At 44.0% G+C, this 23,302-nt stretch overlaps 1 protein-coding gene across 1 annotated transcript in view; it reads right to left on the minus strand.

The window, feature by feature from the left end:
- Positions 1 to 23,302, minus strand: part of CBL (Cbl proto-oncogene) — a 100,252-nt gene that overhangs the window by 12,632 nt on the left and 64,318 nt on the right. Inside the window, exons 6-14 of the mRNA XM_068240970.1 lie at positions 21,735 to 21,872; positions 19,593 to 19,680; positions 11,166 to 11,297; positions 10,865 to 11,065; positions 8,190 to 8,321; positions 7,739 to 8,101; positions 6,633 to 6,727; positions 367 to 519; positions 89 to 186 (exon numbers count right to left, since the gene is read on the minus strand). Of these exons, the coding sequence (XP_068097071.1) occupies positions 89 to 186; positions 367 to 519; positions 6,633 to 6,727; positions 7,739 to 8,101; positions 8,190 to 8,321; positions 10,865 to 11,065; positions 11,166 to 11,297; positions 19,593 to 19,680; positions 21,735 to 21,872 (1,400 nt within the window). The remainder of the gene's footprint in view (positions 1 to 88; positions 187 to 366; positions 520 to 6,632; positions 6,728 to 7,738; positions 8,102 to 8,189; positions 8,322 to 10,864; positions 11,066 to 11,165; positions 11,298 to 19,592; positions 19,681 to 21,734; positions 21,873 to 23,302) is intronic.

Here is a 23,302-nt window from a genome sequence, read left to right on the forward strand (position 1 = left end):
GAAATTGACCAATAATATTTGCAGCCAACACTTACATAAAATGCAATAGCTGTCACCATATAATCCACCAGAATTGCCTATCGCTTACCTCCATCTATCCCAGGCTCCAGGACGACGGGTGCAGCTTGGCATTGGATGTTGTACATAGTCTCATATGACTCTGGTTCAATCTGCTGTTCAGTGGACCTACCAACACAAAAACATTGGTAAAGTTAACGTATATTTGCCTAGTATTCTTGTAAAAGTCCTCTTGTCTGCTGCACTCCGCTCTGATGTATGCTGCTGGGGGGTGGGCAGACTGTGCAGCAGTATCATCTCTAGATTTGACATTCCTGCAAGAGAGGAAAACATGAGAGAAAAACTAACCATATTGCAGGAGGAATGGACTCTACCGGCCTCTTTGCCTCAGTTTTAGGTACCACAGGAGGAACGACGGGCCGAGAAGAAGGGCACATATATTCTGAGTCATCAACACTATTTGAATGATCTCCCAATGGAGGCTTTGGCACTGGAAACGGCCTGAGAGGAAGAGGACAAAAAAATAAATTATAAAGTAAAGCCTTTGCATTAATGCTGTAAGAATAGTAATAAAGATAAAACCAAACAAACCGTAATTCTAAAAAACACACCAGAGACAAGCATTACGTCTCAATAACAAAACAGCACACACTGTTAGAGCAACACCTCTACATACACAATCTCCTGTTTCTGCCATTATAGTGTATGTTGGCATCTATTCTTATAGGTCCCCTAATACAGTGATGTGAAAAACAATTTGCCCCCTTCCTGATTTCTTATTCTTTTGCATGTTTGTCACACTTAAAGGGACTCCGAGCAGTGCAGAAACTATGGAAAGATGCATATCATTTTAAAGCTCTCTTTCTCCTCTTTCCAATGATATATAAACCACCCTATGCCTTTAAGGGCTCGTTTCCACTATCGCGAATCTGCATGCGTCCAACGCATGCAGATTCGCACATGTAATGCAAGTGGATGGGCCTGTTTCCACTGTAGCGTTGTTGAGGTGCGTTTTTTTCAGCGGTAAAAAACCGCACAAAAGAGCCAACAAATTCGTCTGCGAGTGGAATGCATGCGAATCGCTGCTAATGTATTTAATAGTAAAAACGCATGCGTTTGTTACATGCGTTTTTACCCACGATTTCGCACCTTTTTCAATTTTATTTTGCCCTGGCAGTGTCATGGTTAATTTCGCATGGCACCCTGCCATGCGAAATCGCACGCGAAATCGCGGGTAAAAACGCATGCGGAAACGCATCCGCATGCGTTTTTACAAGCGTCGGAATGCCGGCGAAATCGCGTCGCAACAGTGGAAACAAGCCCTTAGTTTTCGCTATTTTCGCAATTGAAATTGCCGCGGCCGTGATTTCAATCGCGAAAATAAAGAAAACTAAAAGGCGTAGGGCAACGATTTAGCTGCCGCCAGAAAGAGGAGAAAGAGAGCTTTAAAATGATATCCATCTTTCCATAGTTACATTGTATTACACAGGCCGACTTTTTCTGCTGAATGGAGCTGCTGACACTGGGGAAAGTGTCGTCCTGTGTAATACAAGTAACTATGGAAAGATGGATATCATTTTAAAGCTCTCTTTCTCCTCTTTCTGGCGACACCTAAATCGTCGCTCTACACCTTTTAGTTTTCTTTATTTTCGCGATTGAAATCGCGGCCGCTGCAATTTCAATCGCGAACATAGCGAAAACTATAAGGCATAGGGCGGCGGTTTATATATCATTGGAAAGAGGAGAAAGAGAGCTTTAAAATGATATGCATCTTTCTATAGTTTCTGCACTGCTCGGAGTCCCTTTAAATGTTTCTGCTCATCAAAAACCGTTAACTAATTAGTCAAAGATAACATAATTGAACACAAAATGCAGTTTTAAATTATGGTTTTTATTATTTAGTGAGAAAAAAAACCTCCAAGTTTACATGGCCCTGAGTGAAAAAGTGATTGCACCTCCTTGTTAAAAAAATAACTATGGTTTATCACACCTGAGTTCAATTTCTGTAGTCACCCCGCAGGCCTGATTACTGCCACACCTGTTTCAATCAAGAAATCACTTAACCACTTCACCACTGAGGGGTTTTACCCCCTGAGCACCAGAGCAATTTTCACCTTTCAGCGCTCCTTCCATTCATTCGTCTATAACTTTATCATTACTTATCGCAATGAAATGAACTATATCTTGTTTTTTCCGCCACCAATTAGGCTTTCTTTAGGTGGGACATTATGCCAAGAATTATTTTTTTCTAAATGTGTTTTAATGGGAAAATAGGAAAAATGTGGGGAAAAAAATATTTTTCAGTTTTCGGCCATTATAGTTTTTAAATAATGCATGCTACTGTAATTAAAACCCATGAAACGTATTTGCCCTTTTGTCCCGGTTGTAAAACCATTTAAATTATGTCCCTATCACAATGTTTGGCGCCAATATTTTATTTGGAAATAAAGGTGCATTTTTTTCATTTTTGCGTCCATCCCTAATTACAAGCCCATAGTTTATAAAGTAACAGTGTTATACCCTCTTGACATAAATATTTAAAAAGTTCAGTCCCTAAGGTAACTATTTATGTATTTTTTTTAATTGTAAATTTTTTAATTTTTTTTTAATTACAAACAAAAAAAAAAATAGGGGAGTGTGGGAGGTAATGAGTTAATTTTATACGTAAAAGTCATTTATTTGTATGTGAAAAATGTGTAGGGTGTAGTTTACCATTTGGCCACAAGATGGCCACAGTAACTTTTTGTTTTAATGCGACCTCCAAGCTTCCTTCCGGAAGCTTGGAGGAAGTATAAGGAGGCTGGACACGTGAGTTTTTTCTCACAATGATCGCGCTGCCCATAGGAGAGCAGCTGATCATTGCGGGGCTTAGATCAACGAACGGGAATGGATTTTCCCGTTCATTGATCTCTGGGCGAGCGGGCGGCGGCGTGTTTACTAGCGGCGGGCGGTGTGTTTACTAGCGGCGGGCGGCGTGTTTACGAGCGGGAGCGCGGGCAGCGTCGGGAACGCGGAAAGTACGTGTTTCTCCGTCCCTGGTTGTTAAAGGATGGAAAAAGGGGCAGAGAAATACGTACGCGCGGGGGTAAAGTGGTTAAATAGGAGCTATCTGACACAGAGAAGTAGACCAAAAGCACCTCAAAAGCTAGACATCATGCCAAGATCCAAAGAAACTCGGGAACAAATGAGAACAAAAGTAATTGAGATTATCAGTCCAGGAAAAGGTTATAAAGCCATTTCTAAAGCTTTGGGACTCCAGCGAACCACAGTGAGAGCCATTATCCACAAATGGCAAAAACATGGAACAGTGATGAACCTTCCCAGGAGTCGCCGGCCAACCAAAATTACTCCAAGAGCGCAGAGAAAACTCATCCGAGAGGCCACAAAAGACTCCAGGACAACATCTAAAGAACTGCAGGCCTCACTTGCCTCAATTAAGGTCAGTGTTCACGACTTCACCATAAAAAAAAAAAAAACTGGGCAAAAACGGCCTGTTAACGTTTTTTCATGAGCAGAAACATTTAAGTGTGACAAACTTGCAAAAGAATAAGAAATCAGGAAGGGGGCAAATAGTTTTTCACATCACTGTATGTGCTCATCTTTGAATATGTATAAGTTTTGCCTGTGTATACTTTGTATTGACACTACCCATGTGCCTTACTTATTTACAATTGAATAATGTTTATTACGATTCCCCAGTGACTTCACCTTTAGCTCGTCCTAACCTTCAGACATCTGACACCAGCAAGTAAGGGCTACTGAATTTACACAGTGGTGTCAGGTCTGCTAATGCTGAACTGCAAAGCAAGCTGGGACCCAGGAGGAAGAGGGGAAGACAGAAAACAGCAAGTGGTTCCCTGCAAGCCATAACTAAACAATTCTACTTAGAAAGCTGTTTTTTTACTACCAATATGCAGAAACCTGAAAAATCATCATATTCCCAAGCAGGAGCAAATTCAGGACCTGCCATCGATTCTGATTAAATTTCCGCTTTCTTAAAATGGACTTTCCGATTCAATGGAAATCCAATTTTCCAATTTCTGCACATTTCCAAAGAATGTAAATTTTTTTTGATCAATAATGTTAATTGTAATTAAAAAAAAACAAAACAAAAAAAAAAAATAGAATCTGCTTTTTTGTGTGGATGTACACTATAAGTGGAAACAGCATTTCCGATTGGCAACCGTGGTAAGCTTCTGCATTCTCCGATTGGTCTAATACTTCTGAATGGCTTAAAATTACTGCGGTAATTATATATGTCATTTGCAGTTGCTCACACCTTTTTTGTACCTCTTCTTATACCTTTAATAAAAACCCTTTGAATACTAAAATTACTGTGGTAATGTGATTTCCGTGGAAAAATTAGGCATTTTGTGAGCTGCTTTACATTTTCCAAGTCTCCTGATTGGCCTAAAATGACCGTGGTAATTAGGCCTGAACGATTTTAGGAAAATATTGAATTGCACGATTTCTGTCAGAAATTGCGATTTCGATTCGATTCGATTCACAATTTTCTTCAAAAATCAAGCTTTAGCATGTGCCTCATCCAGACTTCCTCTGTGCAAAGGAGGCAGGGCGGAGCTGTGATAAATCTTAAGCCCAAACTCAAATAGACAGGGGGCCAAATCTAAAAAATTAGACCAAGTCAAGGCCAACGGGGGTGGGGAGTTATCATGCCACTGTCCCTTGTTTCCCCATACGGCACGTATTACTGAGGGGGGGGCAGGGGGGGAGAATATATGTCAAGTCACAGAGGCGGTGGGGACAGTTCATGTTAGGCGTGGGATAGGTAGCGTAAAGGTAGGCCGTGGGAGGTGTTGCGCTGATACAAATGCACTCACTGAATTCTGCATCTTGCACTCACAGACACACACACACACTTCATCTTGCAGCACTCACTGATACATACATACATATACACACACGGCTCCATCTTGCAGCACTCACTGATACACACATATACACATCTCCATCTTGCAGCACTCACTGATACATACATATACACACACGGCTCCATCTTGCAGCACTCACTGATACACACATATACACATCTCCATCTTGCAGCACTCACTGATAATCTCATCAGATCGACCTAGATTTTCCAGCATGTCAGATTGATTGAAATCAATCGAAATTGGCCGCAAATCGATTGATTGGTCAATCGATTTGCGATCAATTTTGATCAATCAATCGGCCGCTAATCGGCTCAGTGTATGGGCCCCTTTACTCAAATCTCCCCCATGCTGTGCAGATCCACATGCTCTTCTTCTGTACGGCAATGACAACTTCTGCAAGAGGGAGGGAGGGAATTCTTTCTCTGCTCCCTGCTTGCATGGGAACTGCTAAATAATGGGGAATGAAAAGTCAGACCAGACATTAGCCTAAATAGCTGTTGTCTCTCCTGGTGGTCTGCAGAGCTGGGTTATTAAACAATCAGCGCCGGAGGAAATTAGTGTTTGCCACCTAAGTGAGAGCGAGAGCCTGAGCTGGCTCCTGGGCGGATGACGGAGGAGGAGGAACTAGGCAGAAGGAAAGAAATAGCCTGAGCCGGCTCCTGGGCTGATGACGGAGGAGGGGGAACTAGGCAGAAGGAAAGAAATGGCCTGAGCCGGCTCCTGGGCTGATGACGGAGAAGGAGGAACTAGGCAGAAGGAAAGGTAGAGCCTGAGCCGGCTCCTGGGCTGATGACGGAGGAGGGGGAACTAGGCAGAAGGAAAGATAAATAGCCTGAGCCGACTCCTGGGCTGATGACGGAGGAGGGGGAACTAGGCATAAGGAAAGGTAGAGCCTGAGCTGGCTCCTGGGCTGATGACGGAGGAGGAGGAACTAGGCATAAGGAAAGGTAGAGCCTGAGCTGGCTCCTGGGCTGATGACGGAGGAGGAGGAGAGTAAACTAGGCAGAAGGAAAGAGAGAGCCTGAGCCAGCTCCTAGGCTGATGACGGAGGAGGAGGAGGGGGAACTAGGCAGAAGGAAAGGTAGAGCCTGAGCCGGCTCCTGGGCTGATGACGGAGAAGGGGGAACTAGGCAGAAGGAAAGATAGAGAGCCTGAGCCGACTCCTGGGCTGATGACGGAGGAGGAGGAGGGGGAACTAGGCAGAAGGAAAGATAAGCTGCCGCAGGGAGTCAGTGAGAGCCGCTATTTGAACACAGAGCTGTACACAGCAGGAGGGCGCAGGTCCGGCGGAATATCGTCAAAAGCCGCCACTGTGGCAATCACGGAATCGTTGTTTCCGTGATTTCGATATCTAAATCGAAATCACGATAAATCGTTCAGGCCTACTGGTAATCCTATTTCAGCTGCAAAATTCTGCATCCTCTGATTGGTCCAATGCTCTGTGATTAGGCTAAAAATTCAGAATAATGAAGTATTTCCGTGGAATTCAGTTTTCCGCAAGCCGATTTCCACCACCGTAAGCCCATTTCCGATCGAAAACTTGGAAATCAGCATTGCTCTGAAGTTTTTCAACCATCCCTACTGCCTGTTGGCTGCACACAGAGTCCCTCCTCTTAGATGGCATTAAACCCATTTTCATAGGTTGCTCCTACTTCCCTCCCTTATGATTGGAATAAGCAGATGGAAGAGTGTATGTGACGAGCACTGCAGAATACCAACCTTGAAGCCAAAGAGTAGATGGCACTTGCAGATGAAGAGGGTTTTACTTTGGAACTATCCACATCAAGCCCTGACAGCATCTCTACACTGGCACTCTACAAAGGAAGAAAAGGAAGAATAATGGCGTCAAGAAACACTACAAAAGAATAAGGAAAACAAATGGTATTGGAACCTCATATTTTATATTAAAGACATAATGTAGTGACAGTGGAATGCAGTACATTATTCAGGCTGCCCACTTTAAAGAGGAACTGCAGTGAAAATAATGTAATAAAAAAAAGTGCTTCATTTTTACAATAATTATGTATAAATGATTTAGTTAGTGTTGGCTCATTGTAAAATCTTTTAAATCCCTGATTTATATTCTGACATTTATCACATGGTGACATTTTTACTGTTGGCAAGTGATGTAGCTGCTGCTTGTTGTTTTGGAAACAGCTGTAAACCGCTATTTGCCACAATATAACAGGGTTCACAGACTGGAAACTGCCAGTAGTACCTCGGTACTCAGAGCTTCTTGTGGGAGGGGTTTCACCACAATATCAGTCATACAGCGCCCCCTGATGGTCTGTTTGTGAAAAGGAATAGATCTCTCATGTAAAAGGGGTATCAGCTACTGATTGGGATTAAGTTCAATTCTTGGTCGGAGTTTATCTTTAAAAAAGGTAATTTTCCTATTCCTCAGCATCAGAAACACTTCTTACATCTATAAATTGCTGTATATTGCTATGTAACGCTGCCCTCCCAGTGATGCTTAGCCTAGGCTGTTTAATTATGCAGCATTCTCCTCCCAGAACATTCCGGGAGACCCGGCATTATTTTCACTGGTTTCAGAATTATCAGAAACATACATTACGCAAAGCTGCAGCAGACAAGACTAAAGATGTCGCCACCTGTGATAAATTAGGGTGAAGAAAGATTTTACAATGGGCAAACACTAACTGAATCATTTTTAAATATTGTAAAAAAATAAGCAATTTTGTTACGTTATTTTTACTACAGTTCCTCTTTAATTTGCTAACCTACACTGCATACACATGCTTGTCTTCTGCAACCTACATTAAAGAAAGTTCTGCTTAGGGGACTCTGTTGTGTACAATACTTACTGTTGCAGCATTATCCAGACTCAGTGTGCTACCATGGCGATCTTTTCTCTCATCAAGGTGTGAAGGTAAACTGAATGGCAGTGAATGTCTGTTCGTAAGGTCCTTTCCTCCGCTCCATGGATCACTGGATGCCTGGCTGGGTGGGGGAGCTTTGGGCGTAGAGCGAGCAAGCCATGGGTCTGTAGGACGATTTGCTGGCAATGGGAGTGGTTTATCTGCAGGAGTAGAGGGAAGAGGTCTTCTCTGAGGTCTGTTGTCACCTGGGACAAGATGTGGTCTATCAGGTGGTGGAGGTGGTGGGAGATCTCGCAGTGTTGGAGGAACAGGCAATGGTTTGTCCTTGTGATGTAAACTACTGGGAGCCTGAATGGCAAAGAGAGCAAAAATTAATATAACAGTTCCAATCAATGATTGTTTAGCATTCTGCATTAATAAAGAATCAACGCGTCACCTTGTTGCTGGCTGATGGACTAGAAGTTCCTGGATTATTCTGACCCCTTTGATGTAGCAAGTCTAAACGTGGGGGTACAGGTGGGAGGGCAGCCTGGGGGGCAGCGGACAGTGGTGAAGGCGGTCTTTCAATCTAAGAAAATATAAAATTTTACAATTTTGATAATGTTATAGTTAATTTCCCATGAACTGGTCATCCCACAATTTAAACGACACCTGAATTGAAAGGGATATGGAGGTTGCCATATTTATTTCCTTTGAAGAGAATCTGTAACGTTAAAACGTCCCCTGGGGGGTACTCACCTCGGGTGGGCTAAGCCTCAGGATCCTAATGAGGCTTTCCACGCCGTCCTCCGTCCCTCAGGGGTCTTGCTGCAGCCCTCCGTACAGCGGTGACGTCAATATTTACCTTCCCGGCTCCAGCGCAGGCGCTCTGACGGCTGTCGGCTCCAAAGTAGGCGGAAATACCCGATCGCCGTCGGGTCTGCTCTACTGCGCAGGCGCAAGTCTCCGGCGCCTGCGCAGTAGAGCGGACCCGACTCAGATTGGGTATTTCAATCTACTTCGGAGCCGAAAGCAGCCACAGCGCCCCCACTGGAGCCTGCAAAGGTAAATATTGAATTGACAGTCGGGTCTGTCGGCGGCTGTTCGGAGGGCTGCAGCGAGACCCCCGTGGGACAGAGGACGGCGTGGGAAGCCTCATTAGGATCCCGAGGCTTCCCCCACCCGAGGTGAGTACCCCCCAGGGGATATTTTTGATGTTACAATGTCTCTTTAAACAATGCACATTGCCTGGCTGTCCTGCTGATCCTCTGCCTCTAATACCTTTAGCCACTGACGCTGAATAAGCATATGCAGATCAGAGGTTTCTGACTGAAGTTTGACTGGATTTGCCGCATTCTAGTTTTATGTGTGTAATTCAGACACTACTGATGCATGAAAGATCAGCAGGGCAGCCAGGCAGCTGGTATTGTTTAAAGAGAACCCGAGGTGGGTTTGAAGAATATTATCTGCATACAGAGGCTGGATCTGCCTATACAGCCCAGCCTCTGTTGCTATCCCAAACCCCCCTAAGGTCCCCCTGCACTCTGCAATCCCTCATAAATCACAGCCACGCTGCTGACAAACAGCTTGTCAGAGCTGGCTGTGTTTATCTCTATAGTGTCAGTCTGCTGCTCTTCCCGCCTCCTGCAGAACTCCAGTCCCCGCCTGCATCCCTTCCCTCCCTGCTGATTGGAGGGAAGGGACGGGGGCAGGGACCGGAGCTATGCAGGAGGCGGGGGAGCAGCTGAGACTGACACTACAGATGTAAACACAGCCTCACAGCACGACTGTGATTTATGAGGGATTGCAGAGTGCAGGGGGACCTTAGTGGGGTTTGGGATAGCAACAGAGGCTGGGCTGTATAGGCAGATCCAGCCTCTGTATGCAGATAACATTCTTTAAACACACCTCGGGTTCTCTTTAAAAGGAAATCATACTCCTCTCACTTCAGTTGTCATGCAGTTTTGGGCAGCTCAGTGCTATAACATTAAAAGTAATCTGAAAAGACTAAAGTGAGAAAAGGAATTCAGAGACTGAACTGAATACAAGAAATGGAGACATGTTGGCCCTAATAAACCGAAGTTGGTAAATTCAACAATCCCAGACTGGATTCTTTACAAATTGTCCATTAGGAAGCAGAAGTTTGCAACACCTACCTGCGTCATATCAGATTATGGTGCAGGTAGTAAAAGTTTAGTGACAAATCATACAACTATACATCTAAGTTGTCCTGAATGTTTTTTTAAAGTTCAGTACAGGTGTGTTTAGGTTACTGTTCTTCCACAACTGCTATTTTACTCACTTTTTATCAAACTTCACTATGATCTGATATGATCGGCGCAAGATAAGCAAACATTTGCCACCAAACATTTAAAAGAACCCAGTCCAGGTTTGCTGGCTCTCCAATAGAGAGGATTAATGAACTGCATATTTTTCCAACAAGGCATAGTGTATGAAGATTGGAATTGGACCACACAGTTGCTGCCAATTTGGGTCCAATTTCAAGCTGAAAACTAATTGCAACTAATTTGGCGTTCAAAGTTAGCATCTCACGGACAAACTCTACTCTCCTGCTTTGGTAAACCAGCACCATAATGTCTGTGACAATTCCACCGGGCACAGCAGAGGAAGATCAGATAACCCTATCTTCAGCGCATTCATCTAAAAACAGAACAGGGAATGGTGGGCGCTGGACTCATCTGCTCTAGCTAATTTTATTAAACTATTCCCCTCACACCAGATTTACCTGTCTCGATCTTCAGCAATACAGCAAAGACAAGCAGCCTGCTTAGCAACGTAAAATAAATGATCTTGTTTGAGATAGTGCACTGCTTTTGACCTCAGTTGACAGATCTCATTGTGCTGTACATTTTTGGAATGCTTTGGTGTCTGCTATCAGAAACTGAAAGCAGAAGTCCTCTGTTATTGCCTCACACTGCCCCCTAGTGACAAGTGGCCATAAATACACATTACAGCAGTAATAATTAGCAAGGAAATGTAACAAAGAAGAAATAAAAAATGTGTTAAAATAAACTGGCCTGGAGCACTTGGAAGCCTCTAAATAAATTGGCTGCTAAAGGGTTAAGCTAGCCCTACAGAAATGTTGGAAAGCATGAATTATCTGCCACAAACCTTGCAACCGGCTAACATGAAGAGTGAATCATTTCCACTATCATCGTCGTCATCTTCATAGCAAGGGGAAGGTGCTCCATCTAGACACTGCCGCAGCATTTCTGCCATGCCACCACCTCTGGGATCAAAGGGATCCACAACAATAGGCTCGGTTCCTTTTATTTCACATCGGCAGAATGGACAACCTTGACCCTCTGATTCCTAGACAGGAGAAAAAAAATGTGCTAAATAAGTCCACTACAGCTGTGACATACATTCTGCAGCACGATTTGGAGGGACAACGCCATAAGGAGAAACTGACCTGCCAAGATGTGAGGCACAAAGTGCACATTAGGTGTCCGCAGGGTTCAATCTTCACATCCTTATCGTTTTCAGCACATATCTTGCAGAGCTGGAAAGTGGAGCCCATTTCACAATACAGCTCATATTGCTCCTGGAGAAGAGGAGAAAGTAATGAGGCAATTTACAATGTGAACAAATGTTTGCATTTTAGATTAGTTAGAACAATTGTATTCTCAACCAGGCTGTCAAAACTGAAGGAAAAAACAAAATAAGTTTACATATTGCCATGTTTACAAAATGGGGGCTTGTTACTAGGCTTTTGTTTGACATTTTCAGCAGAACTAAACCATCGAAATATGGTTGTTGCTGACAATTTACTACTTTTCAAGCAGCGGATCGGTACTTTAGCTTATTTACAGTACAGCTATACAAAATGTGATATCTATCTATCTATACACACATGGCACATAAGAGTCACTCGAACCAAAGTCAAATAACATCCACTATGCAGGTGTTACCAATAACTGTGTGTTAAGGGACTCCGAGCAGTGCCTGTGGGTATGCCTTTAAGCATACCCACAATTAATTATATCCTTACACCTACCAGCATGATGTTTAATTATATCCCACTGGGTCCCGTGTATTTCATTGCATTGCACTGAATGGAGCTGCCGACACCGGGGAAAGTGTCGTCCTGTGTAATACAATGGTGAATAAGGAATCCAAGATGGCGGCCTCAAAATAGCGAAAACTAAAGGCGTAGGGTGGCGGTTTATATATCATTGGAAAGAGGAGAAAGAGCTTCAAAATGGTATGCATCTTTCCATAGTTACTGCACTGCTCGGAGTCCCTTTAAGTTGATGATGAATGGTGCCAAAGGCTGTCTGTGTAATCAGCTGTCAGACCAAAACCAGGGGAATTAAAACTCATTTGAGGCCGATGAATCCAAACTTCAGAAACAAAGAGGTCTGCCTTAAAATCTATATAGAAAGGAGAGGTTCAGAAACTGCTTATAATTGTTGACAATTGTGGAGAAGGCAGGCCATGCTTTATGATAAAATACATAAGCAGTCATTATAATACTGTAGCAGGAAATTCTGTCTCTACTGCTCTTCCAAAGCAAACTGCAAGCAACGGAAGAAATTGAATTAAAAATTAATTGCTGAAATTGATTGCTTAGGAGAACGCTTAGGGCTCGTTTCCAATATTGTGGTGCGGAATCGCCTGGATTCCACCTCTGATGAAATCGCATGTGGATGCGATTCTACATGCGTTTTTTGCCACGAATTCGCATGCGAATTCGCATAGGCGAGGGTATATGCGATTTTAACCATGTCACTGCCTGTGTGAATTTACATTGCTACCTATGCGAATTCGCGGCAAAAAATGCATGGGGAAAACGCATGCGATTTCCCTATTAAATACATTGCATGCGATTTGCATGCATTCCACTCGCAGGCGAATTCTGCGGCTCTTTTGTGCGTTTTTCATCGCTGAAAAAAACGCACCTCAACAGCGCTAGAGTGGAAACAGGCCCATCCACTTGCATTACATGTGCGAATCCGCATGCGTTGGACGCATGCGGCTTCGCGATAGTGGAAACGAGCCCTTAGAGGACGCACTAGGGTTAGTGATCACAATAGATCACAACTGTAGCTTAACTGGGGCTTCTCTTGTCTTTTGAGTACCTTGCCACAGCTCTGGTGCTCTCCGTTGTCACGCTGGTCACCCGTGAAGCACGATGACCCATCGGCGGGTTATCTCTTCCACACATGAGCGGGCACGCATGGCTGGGCCTGTACTGCGCCGGCGCAGAACGTCCCCTAGGAAATGCGCAGAAGAGCCAACTTGCCAACAGATCGCCAGGTTTCACTGGCGGCCAGTGGGACAGCGGGGAGCACCGGAGCTGTGGCGAGGGACTCAGAAGACATCTAGGGGCTGGGAGAAGCCCCACGTAAGTAATTGCTAATCCTGTTCTACCTCGTGAGTCCTTTAAGGAGAACTCATGGAGTAGCAGGTGATCAGTTTAATCAGCTGAGAGATTTGTACGGCTTTGATTTGCTGGTCATAATCATGTGCCAAACCAGGAAGTCATTGCAGCAAATCAGAATCTTACAAACCTATCAGATGATCAAACTAAACATTTGTAAGGCTCTGATTTGCTGGTCATGATCATGTGCTAAACCAGGAAGTCTTCGCATCAGCTGATCAAACCGATCACATGTTTCTCCAGTTCTCCTAAACATTGCCAACCCTAGTTATCACCCCTGTCATGAAGCCCTGGTTTCTTATGCTACCAAAAAACAGCTGTACGGTACCAGAGACTCGCTTTGCTGCATAAGAACTAAAGCCACCAGGGACACTGTACTGACACTAGTCATAAAAATAAGTGTATGACTAGAACAGGGAGCCTTCCCGAGTACTCTCTGAACCTTAAGCACAAACTGGGGTTAGTGGAAGACTCTACTATTCCAATCAGTGCCACTGCATTTACTTGAATTTACTAAACTGGTGCCAACAGTGGGATACCACCACCGATTAGCACTACGCAAGATACCAGGTCACTACAGCAATGTGCACATCAGGCCTCATCTCTCTAAACAGCTGCAACCTAAGCAGCTGAAAGTCAATGTTACATAAAGTCATGTATATGTGGTAATGTACAAGCTGAATCAATATAACTGATACTACCAGAACGGATACAGTGCACTTTACAGAGCATAGTTTTGTCATTAGCTGTCCCTCAGGGGGGTTCAGAATCTAATCAGCCAGATAGCACACTGGTAAGGCTGTTGCCTTCGATGTTTTTGACCAGAGTTCGCATCCCAACTAAAGCCAGTACGTAAAACAGTAAGGAGTCTGTAGGCAAGGCTCTCTAAAGATACTGGTTGGCCATGGAGCGCATACTAAGTAGTTTCAGCCCTGAAGTACTTTGAGTCTGCCAGGAGAAATGCGTGATATAAATGTTGTGTCTTGTCTAATCTTCTTTACCATAGTCATGGTCCCGAACATAGCCTAAGGCCAATTTCGGAGGAAGCCAAGTAACTTATCAGTTTGTTTTTGGAATATAAGGGAAACCCTGATGGCCTGGAGAAACTCCATGCAAACATGAGTAGAACATACAAAACTCCATGTCGATAGTGCCCTGACCCATATTGGAACTGGGGACTCAGCACCGCAAAGAGAGCGCTACCCACTACACCAGGGATCAGGAACCTTTTTGGCTGAGAGCCATAAACGCCACGTATTTTAAAATGTAATTCTGTAAGAGCCATACAATATGTTTCGAACTGGCACCGTGTGCATGCGCAGCAGTGGGCTCACCTCCCTGTTGCCATGGTTATTTGTATACAGTTGATCCTCCGGGCAGCGGAAGAGTCAGACACGTCTTCAGCAACATCAGCAATTTCCCCGAGAGACAGACAGGAGAAATACCGACTAACAGCTTATACAATTAGCTAGCTGACTTGGGGGTTGATTCACTTTGTAGGACGAGATCCCCGCACTTTGGCCCAATAGGCTGCCTGTCAAGTGACAGGCAGCCTATTGGGCCAATCAAAGTGCAGGGACCTCGCCCTACAAAGTCACTGGACCTGACAGGATCCAGGGTGGGACAAATGGAGCGGCCGTTAGTTTTGAGGAAAGCGCGAGTAAGTTAGTAGTGTACGCTACAGCAGTAGCATGCCTACTTTGAAAATTTTTACTTGTGCTGCCACACTAAGCTGCGCTGCTTGAGCACTGTAGCTTAGTGAATCAACCCCTAACTGTGAGCCAGATGTGGCCATCAAGAGAGCCACATCTGGCTCCCGAGCCATAAGTTCCCTACCCTGCACTACAGTATCGAAAAAAAATACACAAAGCTCTGAACATTTGGTTTCTGTTCCTTCGTGGTTGGGTAGCCTAAATAAAACCACTCCTTGTGCTATAGAAACTCATTTTACTTCTGTGTCTTAGTTGATTCCAGTTCCCTAATGAAAATTTTGAAATCAGCTGAACAGACAGCCATGTAAAGGATGTAACCAAATGAAGAAAGGTTTGAAAAAGAGAGAAACAAAGCAATGCAGAAGATGGAAGGATCAAGCTGAAGATCTCTTAGAATTCAGACACACTATCTCAATTGAACTATAAACACATGACCGCCTGTGTTGCTTTCTGTTGCAGTTCAACTATACTGATTGGGGCAATGCTGCGCTGCTCATGGAAATGCACAGTGCATATGTTTGCCCATCGGACATTACAACCTATGCAATGTCTAATGTTCCTGTATACTGCACACAGAGGCATTGCTGGAATCAGCTCAGCACCTTGAAAGTGTGCTCAGTCGCGTTAAGTGGATAAGATATAAAATGTGGGGTGATCACTCAGGGCTGTGGAGTTGGTACAAAAATCTTCCGACTCCTCAGTTTATGAAACCACGACTCCGACTACAGGTACCCAAAATGGCTCCGACTCCTAATGCTACATACACACTTGAGATAAAAGTCTGTGGAAAAGGCAAGATCACAGACCAATTTTACCCAATTCCATGTAGTATGAGAGCCATACCTACACAGTCTATTCTATGGAGCTGAACTCCTCATCCGATAAAAATCTTTGCGAGATCTTGCACACAAAGATGCTGTACACATTCAAAAGATCAGTATTTGCAAAAGATCTGTTCCTGCAAAAGATCCGTTCCTGCAAAATGCATTCATAGTCTATGATATCTGCAGATCCTCATACACACCTTGTTTAACGGACATTCATCTGCAGATCAGATCCACCAGGATGGATCTTCAGATCTGCAGATGATTGTCAGATATGCAGATGAATTTCTGTTAAACAAGGTGTGTATGAAGATCTGCAGATATCAGACTATGAATGCATTTTGCAGGAACGGATCTTTTGCGGGAACAGATCTTTTGCAGATACTGATCTGTTGCATGTGTACAGCATCTTTGTGTGCAGCATCTTGCAAAGATTTTCATCTGATGGGGAGTTCAGCTCCATAGAATAGACTGTAGGTGTGGCTCTCATACTACATGGAAGGGGGTAAAATTGGTCTGTGATCTTTCATTTTCCAAAGACTTATCTCAAGTGTGTACGTAGCATTAATCTAATACTTAACAGGGCTGTGGATTTTGTACAAAAATTATCCGACTCCCGACTCCTCAGTGTATGAAATCAACGACTGACTCCAACTCATACTCCGGGTGCCCAAAATTGCCCCAACTCCGACTCCAACTCCACAGCCCTGTCATCACTAATGGTTCCCTAATGCTGGGAATATGCGGGCCGATTCTGGCGCTAGATTCTGTGCCTGATCGTTTTGCCCGCTTGATTCTCTTATCCTCTGCTTGTTTTTCTTATCTTTTTTTCAATCCACTTTAATAAGAAATCGAGCGGCAAAACAATCGACCGGTGATCAGAAATGTCGGAAATTATCTATCGAGCCATCCTAATGGCTCAAAATCGAGCCGTGTATTCCCAGCATTACATAACATACATTAACAATTCCCCCTCGGAATTCCTTTTATTACATTATAAGGTAATGAAGTCTTCCCCCTATTTCTCCAAACATTGCAGAGTTTTGGGCAACTCTTCAGGTGGCTCCTAGAATCGCAAACACACAACAATCTCATGCGTTTTGAAGATGTATGAATTCCTAGGCTGTCTTTATGATTGTTGTATTTCTACAACCGTTCTGATTATTGAGCAACTGCCAATATATGATTCTAATACTGGAGGGCCCAGAGCAAACCCAATGAGAACACACAAACTTAGGCCCCATTCACACTTGAGAGGTTTGCCGGTGATTTCGGCAAAACGCTCAAACGCTAGCGCTTTTGAAAGCGCTAGTGTAATAAAACCCTATGGGCCCATTCTTACTTGGGCGATTTGCGCTAATCGCCGCAAATCGCCCAAAATCGTGAAACACGTAGCCTGCACCATTTTCAGGCGATTTCCCAGCGATCACATTTCAGTGCTATAGAAGCGCAAAACGCGATCGCGGAGAAATCACTGCACTCTCCAGTGATTTTTCCGCGTAAAAAAAAAAAATCACTCCCGCAAAACGCCAGCAAAAATCGCTGGCGTTTTGCACTTTTAAGTGTGAATGGAGCCTTAATGCAGATAGTGTTTTTGTTGTGATTCAAGCCTGGGAAACAGCAGTTCTATCCATTACTCCACCGTCACTTGCATAAGGTGCCATAGGGGGCAAGGTGGAGCAACCGATAGCGCTGTGTGAACCTGAAACAATCACAAAAGGAAGGAAAAGGCAAAACGGATGTTTACCTGCCAAGAGGTGCAACATAGCAGGCTCTTCCACTTCCCCAGCACTAGTATTTGTTCTGAATGAAGCAGATCTGTGCAGAATTTACCAGTCATTGAACTGGTAAGCAATGAATAGAACCCCAGTTGTTTGTATGTGTCCTGGCAAACAGACTTGTGCTACCGCCAGACTGAGAACCTGTCTGAACACATTCCTCCGGGACACTTAGTCATTACATACAGGGGCTTGTTGGTTCCGCCATATTACAGCCAAAGAACCTCAATAATATGGCAACCGTGCTAATTGAATTGTCAAAGTAGCTCTGAAGTGTTCTAAAAGTGAAATAGTTACCTTGGTAGTGGAACACCTCAGGATAATCTAAAAGCGACACGCATCTTCTTACACCCCCTATCTAGAGGCTTCCCACTACTGAGCGGTTTACTTTTATAATGCTTCAGGACTACTTTCATCAAAAACAAATGGAGCCCAATCCTGCTGTGTAAAGGCGATCCAAGACAACAGCAAATCTGTTATTTAGCAAAGCTAGCTAATGATACAATGAAAACAAGCACACTCAACTCATAGACCACAATGGTAAATTAGACTTGAGATGCTCCGTGTGTGTCTTTAACGGGGAACTTCAGCCTAAACAAACATACTGTCATTAAGTTATATTAGTTATGTTAATTAGAATAGATTGGTAATATAATCTCTTACTCACCCTGTTTTAAAAGAACAGGCAAAGGTTTGTGATTTATGGGGGCTGCCATCTTTGTCATGGGGCAGCCATCTTTTTGGTTGAAAGGAGGAGACGGGGAGCATGAGACACAGTTCCAACTGTCCTGTGTCCTGATAACCCCTCCCAGCTGCATGCGCTAGGCTTCAAATGTCAAATTCAAAAATGTAAGAACATTTTTTTTGCATCAAAACAGCAGAATGAGAGCAACAACATCAGAAATCCCATCATGCTTTGCACAGCATCAGGGGAAAAATGCCCGGGCAGTTTTATGTGCATCTAAAAATGAGGCTTGTATAAGAGAAACAAAGTTCTGATGCTGTGAAACTGTTAAAGAAACACCAGGCCTTTTCAGTGCTGCTGAGTCGATTTTTAGTCTGCAGGCTGACTTTAACAAGCTCTGTACAGACACAAGGCTAGGCTGCAGCCTGAGAAACAGGGCGGACCAATAGCAAGCTCCTCCTGGCAAGCAGGGTAAGTAACACTACAACACGCCTGTCCATCACTCAATCGTCAGTATCATTTAGAAATCCAGCATGTCAGATCACTAAATGTCAAGAGGGGAAGATCTTGTACAAACACTACACTGCCTGTCCAGACGGCGGTGGAAAGCCAGTCAGGGGAGTTCCCTCTAACGTGTGTACAAGCCTTTTTGGTGCACCAAAAGGACAAAGGAAGGCATCACACCTAGCTAGAGGTCACTGACAAAAACCACATATGAACATCCTCACTGCACAAGCAGCTAGAAACTGAGGGGGGGAAAAAATGAAATGAAAGCACACCTGGAAGGAGTGATATACATATACATCTCATATAGTGGTATGTATACGTCCCTATAAACACCTCTAGAGATGTGTCCGGAAGTGAGCTGACATACCGCTATATGCGATTTTCCATTTCATAGCCTTTCAGGTGTGCTTTAAGGTGTACCCGAGATGGGTTTCCTTGGTGTATTTATACTTACCTGGGCTTCCAATTGCCCCATGAGGTATGTGGGTTCCCTCGTCATCCCCTCCGGCTGCTCCATTCTCTTGTAATCCTCCCCAACCCCACTCCCCGTAATCTGGCCTGTCGTTGCCAGTCAAGTGCTTCAGTGTATGCATGGCCCAGCCGCGCATGCACCCCACCGCTCTCCTGTGCGCGGAAGCGCTCTGCACAGAATGCTACCAACAGGAGCACGACGGGGGTGCATGCATGGCCGAGCTGTGAATGTGCAGAAGAGCACGGCTGGCCAGAAGAGAACAGAGGGGATCTAGATAACGGTGAGGGACCACACGCACCTCAAGGGGCTGGAGGAAGCCCCAGGTAAGTATAAATACACCAACGAAACCCATCGCAGGTTATCTTCTAAAACCTCTGAAGTGACAAAGTCTTTCTGCTTAACACTCTGAAAAGGAGGAGCCAAATCTCTATTTTTGTTCTTGAAGACATGTTTAGCATTACCTAAGGAGCAGTTTTACCTGAGTAACTTTGATGTGGTCCTGAGGGGTGGGCTCACAGAGGCCTGTCAGATCTGGATTCTGATTCCGACCATCAGGAAAGAGGTAGCTGTAAACAGAGATAGAAATAGCAGCAGGGTATGAGATACAACCATATTTAAGAGCAGGAATGCAGAATTACTATGATCTATGTAAAAAGGCATTTCCTGCATACTAGCCTAATGTGAATGTACATCATAAAAAGACATTACTGATTCGTTTAAAGCTGAACACTAGGGAAAACTAAATGTAATGCTCAAAATATGGCTATCATCTGTGTTAAAGTAAAAACAAATCTTGCAGATTTCTATACCTAAGTGCATGCCGATAGTCATCCTCTGCAGCTGCAATGCTATGCATGCTGGCAGATGTACTGTGCTGCCCATAATTATTCACATGCCTGGCAAATTTTGACTAAGTCACTTTTATTCAACCAGCAAGTAATTTTTTGATGGGAAATTACATAGGTGTCTCCCAAAAGATAATAAGACTATGTACACAAAGCATTATTGTGGGGAAAAAACTACGGTAATTCTCAACTTTTATTTACATTTGAGCAAAAAGTATCCAGTCCAAAATGTATACCCTTCTTAAGCGATAGAAAAGCCTTTATTGACTTTACAGCAATGAAACGCTTCCTATAATTGCAGACCAGCTTTGTGCATGTCTCCACGGGTATTTTTGCCCATTTATCTTCAAAAATTAGCTCCCTATCTTTTGGGGAGCCTTAAACCCAAATACCACCATCCCCAATGTCAAACGTGGTGTTGGGAATCTAATGCTTTGGGGGTGTTTTTCAGCCAATGGACCAGGGAACCTAATCACAGTAAATGGCACCATGAAAAAAGAGCAATACCTGAGGATTCTTAAAAGCAACATCAATCAGTCTGCAGAGAAACTTGGGCACCAGTGGACATTTGGGCATGACAATGACCCAAAACACACTGCAAAAGTGGTAATGAAATGGTTAGCAGACGACAACATTAACATTTTGGAATGGCCCAGCCAGAGTCCTGACTTGAATCCAATTGATAATCTGTGGAGGGAGCTAAAGATCAGGGTGATGGCAAGAAGACCCTCCAACCTGAAAGATTTGGAGCTCATTGCTAAAGATGAATGCGCAAAAATACCTGTGGAGAAATGCAAAAAAGCTGGTCTGCAATTATAGGAATCATTTGATTGCTGTAAGAGCCAATAAAAGCTTTTCTATTGATTATTGAGAAGGGTATGAATAATGTTGGACTGAACACTTTTTGCTCAAATGTAAATAAAAGCTGTGAAATGTTTTTTCCCCACAATGATGCCTTTTTAGGGGCCACTTATATGAGCAGGTGGGGAAATACCGCCCCTCCTCGGTACCTTGTGGACTTGGCTTGTTGGTTGTAGCTCCAGGAAAAATCCAGTGTGTGTGTTGTGTGTGTGTTGTGTGTGTGTTAAATATAGGACTAACAACGTGGGTAGGAAGAAAGACTAGGTCCTACCATGAATGAGGACCTCTCACGTGTATGCTGGTTTGAGCCCTTTAGAGACACCTTCTTTCAGGGCATAAGCCGCTTTCCTCAGGTCGATTGCTGTGCCTTTAGGAGAGGTTCTGTCAGCCTTGGGCTGACAGACTACCATGCTACCATACACGCGAGAGGTCCCCATTTAAGGTAGGATCTATTCTTTCATTGGTGTTGCAAGTCCAATATTTTTTTTTATATACAGCTTCTTTGTCTGGGCACCTCCTACTTTGCTCTTACATCTCCCGGCATGCATTGCAGGTCCCCTGCATCATGCATTGCAGCTGCTGGGAACAAAATATATTGCTACGGCAGCACCATGAGAGAGAAGTTATAGCATATAATTGTAGCACATAAGAGCTCACAGGTGCTCGGTATACTTTATATGTTCCTTGTAGGCTTGGGAAGCAAAGCAGACACAATAACACTGACTCATCCCAGGAACTGCTGAAAAGGTCCTCACTAGAAACTGCATCATGGGTAGCTTGCACTATACAGTGTTTGAGGAAAAGATTCTAAATTTAGACTGCAACTAAGTGATGTGTAACGTTCTTAACCTTTGAGTTCAACAGCAAGCCAAGCGTACAGGTGTGAACAGAGAAGCAAAAAAGGTTGCTCTTACAATCCTTCCCGGAATCCATCGATCAGAGCCTGGAAGAGTGGTTTATTGTGAGGGATGGTCTGTAAAATGTTTCCGTCCCCTGTAACATATCCAATCGCCCACTGACCAAGTCGAGTGCAGCTCAGACGAAAAATGTAACTGAAAGGAGAAACAATGAGAAATGTAAAAATAGGCATGACTAAATGTCTGCCATGTAATCTATAGTGGTGGGTTTGCTTATTCTTTACACTTAAAGGACATCAAGGTGAAAATAAACTGATGAAAAAAACTATTGCATCTATCTTCCTCCTGAAAATTAACTTTTTAGATATCCCAGTTTTATTTTATATTTAAAACTAGTTTTTACTGTTTCAACGTCTCTGCTCAATGGCTCCTTCATTGAAGTATGCCAGAGCTCAAATCTATGAATTATTGACTCAATTTATCTCTTCCCTGCTCTCAGAAGCCATTTACTGACAGGAAAGTGTTTTATGTCTTTAATTACTTATCAGTGAGGGTTATGCTATAGTCTACCCCAGTCCGACCTGGACAGAAACTGTAACTCCATACCTGATGTTTAACTCTTTCAGGCAGAGAAAGAAAAAAGGAGCACAGCCAAGTTATTTGTGTGTTTGGCACTATACATACACATGTCTATCTTATGTCACCTCAGTTTTCCTTTAATGGTTTCTGATGATCGAACAAATTTAGCTTAGTACAAAATAAGGAAGATGAGCAGAACAGAGGAGCTGCACACACACTGCATTCAGGGCTCGTTTCCACTGTTGCGGTGCGGAATCGCCTGGATTCCACCGCAGAAGAAATCGCATGCGGCTGCGTTTCCGCCTGCGGATTTAGCCGCAATTTCGCATGCGATTTCGCATGGCAAGGAGCCAGGCGAATTTAACCATGTCACTGCCTGAGTAAAGCTCCATAGCAAACCATGCGAAATCGCACGCGAAATCGCGGGGAAATCCGCATGACAAAGCCGCATGCGATTTCCCTATTAAATGGATTAGCGGCGATTCGCCCGCATTCCTCCCGCACGCGAAATCTGACGGCTCTGGCGTGCAGATTTCTGCCGCACCGAAAAACGCTCCCGCCGCCGCACAAGTGGAAACAGCCTCATCATCATTGACTATGCGAATCCGCATGCAGTGCCAGCATGCGGATTCGCTATAGTGGAAACGAGCCCTTAGGGGAAGGGAGATTTATAGACTCTGGGGAGCAGCACTTCCTTCAACATTATATTCCCCCCCCCCCCCCTAAGTTTGTAAATGAGTGTTTTTTCCCAAATTAGACTTTGGGTTGGCCTGTTTATACTTTAGGTCATCTTGCTCATAAGGATACGGCTTATGTTAGGTATATTATGTGACGACTATTGTTCTCGTCAAATGAGCGTTTTGCACGTGCGCAGTTTAAGTCTTTGTGAACTACACAAGCTCAGAATTCTTCCGGCGACAGGAGTGCGATCGAGATAGGCGTGTGGACATTTCCGAACTGTAGCTCATAAAGAAAGCAGAGGTCGGCGTTCTTTCAGAGGGGGCTAGCGGCACACTGGATGGCACTGGAACTACACCGAGGGGCTG

This window comes from Hyperolius riggenbachi, chromosome 6 (assembly GCF_040937935.1).
Source record: "Hyperolius riggenbachi isolate aHypRig1 chromosome 6, aHypRig1.pri, whole genome shotgun sequence".
NCBI lineage: Eukaryota > Metazoa > Chordata > Amphibia > Anura > Hyperoliidae > Hyperolius > Hyperolius riggenbachi.